The sequence below is a fragment of the Acyrthosiphon pisum genome, chromosome A1, assembly GCF_005508785.2.
Source record: "Acyrthosiphon pisum isolate AL4f chromosome A1, pea_aphid_22Mar2018_4r6ur, whole genome shotgun sequence".
NCBI lineage: Eukaryota > Metazoa > Arthropoda > Insecta > Hemiptera > Aphididae > Acyrthosiphon > Acyrthosiphon pisum.
In genome coordinates this window covers 146,087,086-146,098,785 of record NC_042494.1, presented here as the reverse complement: position 1 = coordinate 146,098,785, position 11,700 = coordinate 146,087,086, and the positions used below count along the sequence as shown (strand labels likewise).

Below are 11,700 nucleotides of genomic sequence, written 5' to 3'. Positions count from 1 at the left end.
TTAAAATTTCCGAAAAAAAAAAGGTTTTCCGAAAAAACCCGGGTTTTTTTCCGTTCTTTTCGGAAAAATTGGGAAAATTTGGTTTCATTTAAAATTTCCAGAAAAAATGGTTTTGACGAAAAAACTGGTTTTTTTCCTAAAAAATTTAAAAATTTCATAAAAAAATTGATTTTATTTCTAAAGAACTAAAAAAGTAATGTATGGTGGAAACAATCTAATAAATAATGATAGCTGATAATCATATTACATGCATATTATACATATCATACCTAATTTAAAGTCTGCAGTGGATATATCTAGAGAATTCTATACTTGATTTATAAATAATTATAATTTGTAATATTAACTATTAAGTATTTACTATGTAGTTATTTCTTATTAATTATTAATATTATTTAATTTTTACTAATTCACTAAGCTTAAAAATATAACAACTATCAAATAGTTACTGTAAATAGTTAGGTACTGTAGTATACCTAATTAATAAGCCTATCAGCCAGTCACTATAATACCTTATTAGTCATTACAAATATAATAACTACATTTTTTTTTTCAATAATTGTGTTACAAATTCTAATATTAATTTATTATACCTAGATGATAAATGATAATATACATTTTAAAGAATAGTAAAAAAGTCTTACTGGCAGAACTGTTTGTTTTGAACTTCTTTAATGTGGAAAAAAATTATTTCCATGGTACGTATATTTTTTTTCAGGTTTAGTTCATTTATTTATTTACCTTATGAACTTAAATACTATATCATACTATAAGTATGCTTTGAACAAGAGTCGAGTACATAATAACATAATAATAAAAACATTTATATAAAAACCAATGTTTTAGCACAATTGTTTATTTTTTTATTTACACAAAATATGATAGTAATATATTATAATTTGTATTTTGTTTGATTATATACAATTATCAATTTTTGTCAATGAAACACACCACACAGAACATAATATTATGTTAAATCTTTCGTAAAATATAATACAGGTACGCAAACATTTTGTACCACATAACACGAACAACAGTTAGTATTTACACGACGTGGACAGCTTAGTACGAAAAATTAAAACGGGCGAAAATTGAATCAGGTAAAAAATTTGTTCTGAAAAGACTGCACGTAGTCTGTACCTATATCCCTTATAATAAATGTTAATATTATTTATTCTATGGGATACTTTCTGTAGCGGAAACACTGGAGAAATAATAAAATTAACCATTGTAAAACAATAAAAAATGTCAGGCTAATGCGTTACGCGAGATTGGTATAACAAAGATCAAATTCTGCAGTGCGAGTTAGGCGAAAACGTCGATCAAAATAATTATTATTTACGATTATTCAACAAAAATTATATGTGAAATTTGACTAAATTATCATCTGTGGAGAATCAAGACATTTTTTTTAAAAAGTCACGTTAAGGGAACAAAAGCCTAAGTAAACACCATTGACCAAGCATCGTTATTACGCTAGACCTGCATCCTTTGCCATCGAATAAAAAACCGACAATTTGTCTAGTAGCAAATTGGTAGGTGAGCCGTGTTCGATCATGAGACCATTGACTAAAACAATTACCCTACACGGAAACAATGAATTCAATATATTAATTATGTCAAAAACTCAGTTCAACATTGTTTTGCATAGTTTAAGTACTTATCAGAATCCATAATGGTGTTCAGACGATGGGCGATCGTCAACACTGTGCAGTCTTTGAATTCCGATCGTATGGTTGCTTGTATGAGATTGTCTGTTTCCAAATCTATTGCCGCCGTCGCTTCGTCCAACACTAATATTTTTGTCTTTTTCAACAATGCTCTCGCCAAACGCACCAGTTGTATTTGGCCCACACTGAAACACAATGGTTAATAATAAAATAGAGCATAGTAATATATTCATAATTCTTGATATTGACATGAATATAATTAATAATATATATATTTTTAGATTCTGAGCGGAGCGTTGAATGTATTGATTTTACAATGATATTTGTTTTTTTTTTGTGTTTGTCATCACCGCCTTACAGGACAGTAAGAATGCTTAGATTTTCTTCAACAGCATCTTTTCTGATAGAAATGTGAATCTAGTTGGTACTTTAGGAGGTAGAAAAATTGGAAAAACAAATGAATTATATATATTTTGTTTACTGTTTATAAATTATTAACTACTGCTTCATCTGTATGCCTGATAATAGTTTATATATCAACTTAAGTGCAGATAATATCGGTTTAAGTATCACGTCCGTGACTCTAGCAAGAAGATTCCAACCATCAGATGACACTTTAAGACAATTTATTATTATTATTTGTAAATAACCACCATGGAATGATAGATTTTGAATATAAATGATTGTATTATTGATTTTTAGTTTTATTGATACCTTAGATTTTTTCCTCCTTCAGACAATTCATAATCCAAACCACTAACCAGCCCTAACACATATGCTTTTAAATGGACAAGTAAGTGCTAGAACACTCCACAGCTGTGCTTCCGTATGACTATTAATTGGATCCAAATTCATTCTCAATGTACCAGAAAACAATACTGGATCCTGTCAAAAAAAAATTAAATTATTATGTACTTTTTCAACCTACTGTCATGATATTCACATTATTACGCCACAAATGTGCATAACTTAATATCATTAACTATATCACTCTTAAAAGTAATAAAATAACTGCACCCTATACCCTATTATTATAATTAAAATTATGTAGAACATTTAATACCCATATATATTATGTAATAAATATCATAAAATGTAGAATAACAATAACATAGAAAGGCATATAAGCTTAGGTCGGATTATCAACATGTTATATTTTTAAACCTGTACTCACTGCCCCTATAGAATCATAATAATAATAATTAAAAATATATAGGCTTTAAATAGTTAGCACAATTAAGGTAAAGAAAGACCCAAGTCCCATATTTTATATTTTATTAAAAGTACTTGAATACAAAAATAGAGGAAGTATAATATTATAAAGTAAGATCTAATCAATATAAACGTGTAAGCTAATTTTTGATTTATTACACTATCGATAATGTTTAAATAATAAAATTACTTGTGGAATAATTGTGAGACGGTTACGCAACGTATGTAATCAAATTTTAGATATATCAACGCCATCGATAAGAATTGATCCTTCGGAAGCTTCGACGATACGGAACAAACTAAGAGTCAAAGACGATTTCCTGGATCCGGTACGCCCAACTATTCCCACCTAAATGTGTTTCATTTAGTAACTTGATTCTACGGGCACATTATTTATATTTCCTCTATAATTACCTTTTGAGCGCCTTCCACTAAAAAATCTAAACCTTTCAATACTAAATCTAAACCTTCACGATAACGAACTTTAAGGTTCTTAAATTGAACTTATCCGTTAGTTGGCCATTCTCTGGGTGGTTGAGTTGATGGTACTTCCCAAGGAGCTTCCTAAAAAGAAAAAGGAATATTTGTATATGATCAAAAAAATAAATAATATTTTATTAAATAGTACTTGCGGTGTTTCTGCGTATTCTTTAATACGCTCAACGGCCACAATATTAGTTTCGACATCAGAAGTCATTCTTACCAACAGATCGAGTAATTGTGTGATCTTAATAAGAAAAAATTTAATTTAAGACAACTTATTCTCTATTTTAAATAAAATATATTCATACCTGTAGTGCATAACTGAACGACAAACCAACAATACCTGGACTTAATGTATCTCTTCCCAATACTGAGAACAGCGATGTGAAGAAAATAATAAAATTACCAATTGTATCTACCCTTAAAGCTATCCATCTAAGATAAAATAAAATCTATATATTATCATACACTATTATATCCGATGGTTAAAGTGGGGGAGAGAGGGTTGGAGGAGGACAAAGTCCCCTTCTCATTTAAGGCAAGATTTTGCGTCTTCTTTAATTGAAGTCTCCAAAATCCGGGGGGGAGGGAGGCAGTGTAACGATTAACAATAAATGTATTAACGTGATTATTTTTTATTTGTCTTTTTAATAATAAATTATTTAATATATAAAACTAAAACGACTATAGAATTTTAATTTGTTTTAACATTTTAGGCTATGAAACTCAATTTATTTTTATTGATCAGATATAATATGTGCAGGAAAGATAAAATTTCTTAAGAGGAGTAGGAGGACATTTACATCCTTGTAATATAAAATAATAAAGGTTTAGAACTCATAGGCTTCTTAAATTAATTTCGTTTGATATAGACTTAGGTAAAAACTCAGAAACACTCCTAATTTTTCGTTAACTATATAACATTTTCCCCACTTAACCCAATGATATGTATTACATATCACTACTTAGGTTATGTTATTAATGATAATTAAGAATAATAATACACCTATCGGCTGCGATTTTTGTGTAATACGAAGATTGGTTCAAATCCACTATTTGTTCGGATTGAAGTGTGAATTAAGATTGTGCACCATAAGCACGAATCAAAGTAGCCCCTGCAATTGTTTCGCTAAAATGTGAATAAATTGGGGAACGAGATATAGACTCGAGTCTTTTTAGTTGACGCGATGTCGCAATGAAAAATCGCTGTAAATAAAAGTCAAAATATCAGTTAAATCTTAATTTTTAGAAATTTGAAAAATATTTGAAACATATATATATAAACATTTGAATTTTTGACAAATATTATGTGCATACTTCAGGCTTTTTATTGCGAAAATTGTATAATCGGCATTTTTGTAGAATCCAACCTCTATAACTAAAATTACGTTCATACGAAACTGTTAGGTCCTAATTCATATTTTTAGTTTTTCTTCCATTACAAAAAAAACATACGTTTATTAAAATTCTTCAAAAATGTACGGTTTGGGACTTTAGGTGTATCTAGATTGCATATCCAAGACGCCGTGCTATCATAATCTTATGATTAAAATGCATGATCTTATGATTAGGTACTATAATACTGGAAAATTGTATATTATAATGTACCTAATATAATTTATTATATCATGTATTTTATGTAATATAATACATATCACACAAATAATATAATTCAATGGTGTTTTGTAGAAAAGGACGTAATCCTAAAAAAATCGAATACGAATTTATGGTATCAATATTTTCAGAAAAATTAGCTGCATAATGTGTAAAAAGGGTGTTTATTAGATAAGAAATATGCTTAACTAATAACAATTATCATTAATGGAGGCGTCCTTTTAATAAAATAAAAGTAAAACATGAGTATGTAAAAAGGGAGTTTTCCACACAAATATATGTAAAATAATATTTATACTGAACATGTTAAAAGGACGTTTACAAAAAAAATTGTAGTGATTATGATTTATTAAAAGAAGGGCGTTTAAGAATCTGATTTATAAAAGAGCGCGTACCATGACTACTATCACTTTGAATGATAATAAATATAATTCGCATACATTTAACCATTAGAATGATAATTTTTATCAAATTATCAACATGTCTACTACTCTATTGTATGAAGTTATATTCGTGATCGACCGATATCAACGTTATCATTTTTAAAAACACTATTTCGTCCCTCCTGAACAAGTGCAATTATGTGGGTTGCACACTTTCAACAAAACACCGTCGATTTGTATTAAGTGTATATTTGCTAATATCGAAAAGATAAAAATTAATAAAAAGTCATAACCATGGATGCTCGAAAAAATGAATAGATAAAATTAAACCGGGTATAGAAACTTAATACTCAGTTAAAATGAAATCAAAAGTTTACTTATGTGCTTTTACATTCATAACATTTTAATGTTTAAACTTACTTTGACCAAAGCCTAGTAGTCCGTAAACTGTTAAGTGCATAAACCTTTTAGTATCATTTTCTGTTTCATGAGTTAGTGAACCATCATCATGAGACCATATTGACAGCCAGATGCTTGATGAAATATAAAATCCTTGGTATAGAAAAGTTAGTAAAACTGAAGTTATGCAAAAAATAGTTCCAGATGACTTAATATACTGAATGTAGATATCCCATTTGACCTAAAATTAATTTATATAAAAAAAAATATTATTGAAAATATTCAATTATATATTAATTATTTAAGACCCTGAACATACATAGCCGGTTTCTGCTTTCTCTGATTCAATAAGTTTGGCTTTTTGTTCCATCGAAGGTCGAGGAATTGGTTTACTTGAATCAATAGATAGGTGCCTAAATAATTGTAATTTTTACCTTAGTTTGTTATTAGGTTTATTATTATATTTATTATTTGTATTACCTTTGCATTGAAAAATTTGAATTCTTTTCCTGGGAATCATATTTTTTTTTAAAATCTGCAGGTGCGTCTTCTAACAACTTATTAATTTCTAAAAAAAATTTAAAAGTTTAAAATTAATAGTTAACTAAATTTTATTTTGTAACTTAATAAAATCAAAAATTGTGTCCGTTTGCTTTTAATTTGAAATTTTCAAACATTTATAACTTATTTACTTAATTTTATATCATTATGATGAAATTATTTTATAATTTGTTCTTGAGAAGTGTATATTATAATTGTACAATTGTACCAATATCATATTAGTATTTAACTTTATAAACATGGAATATTATTAATATGATTATTATTATTATTATTATTATTATTATAATTGAATCCTTTATAATTGAAAATTGAAAATCGACTTCTTAAAAAGCCTAGTTATTTTGCCAAAAAATTCATACTCATATTAAAAATTAAAATCGGGCATTCGGAACTATGTGTAATTTACCACCATTTATTGGTCTAAAATGTACGAAAAATTCGTGACATGTGATCCCCTTAAGAGGTTTTGGTATCTTTTGGTACTACGAATCAACGATCAGCATATAAGCAATTTCCCAATAATCATATTAAACATATAATATAAAATAAGGTACTTAATAATATTTTCTTTTATTACAATCATAATAATTCCTAATAAATACTTAGTACTTACTTCGCTTTAATTAATGAACGTTCCCAATGTTTATCAAAGACTGAAACTACTTCTTTCGAACTATCGTCATAATTCATATTCCATAAATCTTTGAATTCTATGGGGTGCTTGTAGCCAGACCATGCAAATGAGTCAAACCATGAAAATAGTAACTTCGATGGGAATGATGCTTTTATCTCAGGACATGATACCTAGAAATGTATTAGGTAACCGTACATATATTTGTATAAACAATTAACAAACAATTATATGTAAAAAATTTACCTGGACGGATTCATAGTTAGATTTCCTAGGTTCAGCATCGGCAAAGAAACTTAGAACAAACTCTATTAAGATAATATGGTAGTTAACCATGTAACTTATAAATGAGTATGATTATGAAATGATACCTGATCAGAAAAAAATATAATTATGCACTTTATTTAATACAAGTATTTTTTATACCATAAGAGTGGGATATTTTACTCCAGAGGTTAAACATTGCTCCAAAAAAAAATATTTATTGATATCAATCGTAGCACATTACGATTTTGAGATAAGAGATTGTTGTTTTTTTTTATATTGTTCTTATTAATAATACACATTTTTTTCAAACATTTCGAACATCAATCTATTAGTTCGCCTCCAAGATGTATGCCACGAAAAGAGTTGTTTTCAAAAACACAAATAATAGCTAATAATTTACATTATTACATCATGAAATGCTAATCGTAGTTCCGTTCGATATTGAACCATCCCAAAAAATGCCAAAGATAACCAAAATAGAAATATTAACCCAGATGACCTTAACCCTCTGGTTCGATTGGCACAAATTAAGATTGTGACAAATCCCTGTAAATCAATTCAAAAACATAATATAGGTACTAGGTATGTAACAATAAATGTAAAATGGTATAATCGGATATGATGTGAGTACAAAAATATGTTGGAATCAGAATACTTACAAATGTTATTAGTTTTACGAGTGGTGTATAGATATCTACACTAAATACATCCATCCCTGATAAATATCGAATTATTGTATATACAATATCGAATATTGATATGACACATAATATAGATATACCAGCCTATAAAATAATAATAATATAATCAAATATCAAAAAATTTACAAAATAAAATAGGTTTATATTATACAATACATATCTACAGAAGAAAAATAAGTCATTTCATTACAATATATTGCAAAATATTTTTTATCGATAATTATGGAAAAGTTTCGCTATTGTCATCGGACGGGATTTCTTCGCATAGTATTTGATAAATATTATTTTCATCTAAGTTTTTACTCATTTTGAATAATACACTTACTTATTGTAAAAATACAGTATATATGTTCTGTATTTTAATACAAATAATAAAATTAAATATTTAAATAATTGAACACGCTGAATGGATAAAATAAACGTAATAAATATAACGTAAATACGTACTATATGAACACGAAGATTTACTCACTGCACTGTGGGTTAAAATGTGGACGCTTACGTTTTACGTCATTCCAGACAAACCGCTATCAGTAAAATGAATTTGTCTGCACTGAATGCCCGTATACAATAGTGTTTAACATATTATGTAAAAATGATATTTATATTTATAACTCAAATACTAAGTAAAATTAATTTCATTGATTAGAAAATAAAATCTGTTTGGTCAGAACACCAGAACACTGCGAACACGTTTATTATTTCGTAAATCATTGATTGGAACTTTTTAACTTAACTTTAACTTGTTAACTAGTTAATGCCCATCTTTGGTTTAAACAGATAGTAGTTAGATAGTTTATGTTAAATTATGTTAAAATAGTTGATAGTTTTTTGGATATACCCACGAAATAGTACGGTTTTTCTTCATTTTGCGTGTATTTAGAAGATATAAAATTTAATAATATATAATATAATATACCGTATTAATGTATTATATCGTATAGAACCATGCAGTAACTTAAAATATCAGAAATTTAACAATGGTTATAAACCCATTGTTAATTATGAATATAAATCATTTTAGTAATCAAATAGATTAATTAAAAAATAGGCTAGAAGGTCAGAAAACATTTAAAAAAAATAATATAAGAATTGTTTTAGACCAAAATTACCAAACTAATATTTATAGTTATGCTACCAATTATGATGTACCATAATATTTCTACATACCTAGAGACTAGAAATAATTTAAATTTAAAATACTTTTTTAATTACAATTTATATTTCATAGCAAATTATATTCTTAGAATATCAAATAATTTTTTTTAATAATTTTGAAATAAATTAGGATTTGAGTAACCTTATTATTTTAATATATAAACTAAATTATTTATTTAATCTTTAAAAAGTTTAAATCAGGGACTGGAACTGTAGCGAAATAGACCGGAACCCTTAAATACATTTCTTTAGCAATCGAAACTGAAACCTATATTTTGATGTGATATAGTAATGTAGTGAAACTTCCATAAACAGTCAGTAAATTATTGAATATAATAGTATATTTTTATAGTTTTAGTGCTAATATGCTCGTATTTATCATTGAATCCAAAATTAATATTATTTGTGGGAACATAACAATTGTACGTAGGTAATAGGCATTGATTTGAGATTAATTTTCAAAATCTCATATTATGGGGTTATTTTTTCCGTAGTTATTTTTTCAGGGGGTTATTTTTTTTGGGGTCTAAATTTCCGGGGTTATTTTTTCGCGGTACCATTTATAATTACCAATGGTAAATAACACATTTGAAATTATAACTTAATAACTCATTATTTATTACTTATTAGTTATTACGCGTCAAGGGACAATACTAGTTTTTCACATTATAATAAAAAGTCAAGTAGTGAGTCGAATTATTTCTTATTAATTTATTATTGTTAATATTGTTTTGCCCAAACGTGACGTCATATCACTAAACATGTGAGCTGCACAATTGTTCAGGTACTAGGATAATATGATAAGGCGCGTCTATTAGCTTATATGGTCGAAGGTACCGACCAATCCGCAAGGCGTAGTAACCGGTCGCGATAACGCTGATTATCAGCGACAATATGAGTTGGTAAGTTGGTAAGTATCTTTATTCAAAAACATATTTATACAGTGCCAACCTAACGGACGCATAAAAAGTGCCAAAAGAACAAAAAAAATTACGAAAAACAGTAATATTAACTCAAAAAAAAAATAGTTTTCGGCAAATCGATAATGTTTCTGCTGTAGTTCAAAAATAAGTAACCGTTAAAACCTTGACATTTAAATTTGATTTTCTATGCAAAATAACATTTATAAAATATTTTGGCTCTTCCTGTTTTAAATAAATTTGAAATATTTTACTTTTTTTCGTTTTATGTATGATAGTAATATTATTAGGTTTGTTTTCCACATTAAAAAGCTTGAACATTCAATTCAACGTTCCTCGTAACTCTTAAGTTATACTTATGGTCACGTGTGTGTGATAATATACTTGATGTGGAAACAATTGATGATGATAATAAATACAATCCTGAGGCCTAGGTCCAAAATTATAGTTTCGAAGACATAAACATTGAGCGACAAAACACCGGCTCACCCCGTGCCGAATATGGTACCTATATATTATACTCATGTGCCGTACATAATACCCAAATCCTGAAAATCCCAAAAGTCTTGGCTTCGGGTCTCTTCCCTATTATATTATATGGGTAGAACACGATTCCGTACGTTACTTATCTTCCGTACGTTTTGTAGGTACCTAAGATTTTAGTGCAATGTTGCCAGATTTCCATAAGATTAAATAGATATTTGACCATTTAACTTAGTTATAGCGTTTTACGTACGTTTTGCGTATTCGTAACTATTATTGGTAATTACAATATGAAGGTGCAAACAGACGATCGGATTTTGCCGACCGGTTGCCGTGTCTCTCCAAACGCAGTAGCCGGAGCCAACGCCGGGCGTACTTGACGAACTGACCGATGCCGGCGTAACCTAACCATGGTCAAATGTACCGACGTTAGATTATTAAAAACCTATCTATATAATTTGCAGCGAATGGTTTATTTGGCCTCGTAACTTGAGATAAGAATAATAAGTTTTGTACAGCCTGTCTGTATAAAAATTGATTATCACTCGTTGTTATATAATGTTCTATACTATGCCAATAGGCGAAGATAACTCTTTTACAGTGGCGTAGCCAGGAATTTTGTATGGGGGGGGGGAGTCTCGCAAAAAAATTCAAAAAATACAAATACAATATTTTTTTTATTTACGCTTTTTGTACCAAAATGTTTATAATAAATTAAGCAACAAAAAATTGTATAGATGTATAAACAATTTTATTTATTTATTATGGCTCCAATCTTTTAACTGCATCCTTCTTGGGGAGTTTTGAGCAAAAACTTGAATGACATCTACTTCATTTACAAGTTCTTTTTTGTTTATATTTGCCATTGCTAAACCATACTAAACAACATGCTAAACAACAATAAATTATCATTTGTTAAAATATGTTAATGTCCACTGACCATTGTCATATCTTTATTATTGTATGTTTGTCTATTAACAATAATCATAATCATTTGCTTCATATTAGATAAGTGAGACTAGTGATAGTAGTTATGGTACAAGCATGTACAAGTGGACAGTGGTACAACTGTAAAAGGTAGGCTCCGAGGCTCGTTATCGATATTATACATATCGTACTATACATTTATCACGGCTATAGATAGTATGGTTGCCCATCGACGTATGATTCTTATACTTGAAAAGTGTCTACCGAAATGAATCTCTATAATCAGTA

General features: G+C 28.2%; 1 protein-coding gene and 1 pseudogene across 1 annotated transcript; both read right to left on the bottom strand.

The window, feature by feature from the left end:
* Positions 1 to 1,050: 1,050 nt before the first annotated feature.
* LOC100575106 lies at positions 1,051 to 4,759 on the bottom strand (annotated as a pseudogene).
* A 651-nt stretch (positions 4,760 to 5,410) lies between these two features.
* Positions 5,411 to 7,419, bottom strand: LOC115033034 (canalicular multispecific organic anion transporter 1-like). Its single transcript, XM_029486380.1, has 6 exons — positions 7,404 to 7,419; positions 7,203 to 7,264; positions 6,958 to 7,129; positions 6,242 to 6,329; positions 6,081 to 6,174; positions 5,411 to 6,002 (listed from the first exon to the last, which is right to left on the bottom strand). Exons 1-6 carry the CDS (start codon positions 7,417 to 7,419, stop codon positions 5,766 to 5,768), a joined length of 669 nt encoding a protein of 222 aa, XP_029342240.1. The 3' UTR covers positions 5,411 to 5,765.
* Between the last annotated feature and the right edge of the window lie 4,281 nt (positions 7,420 to 11,700).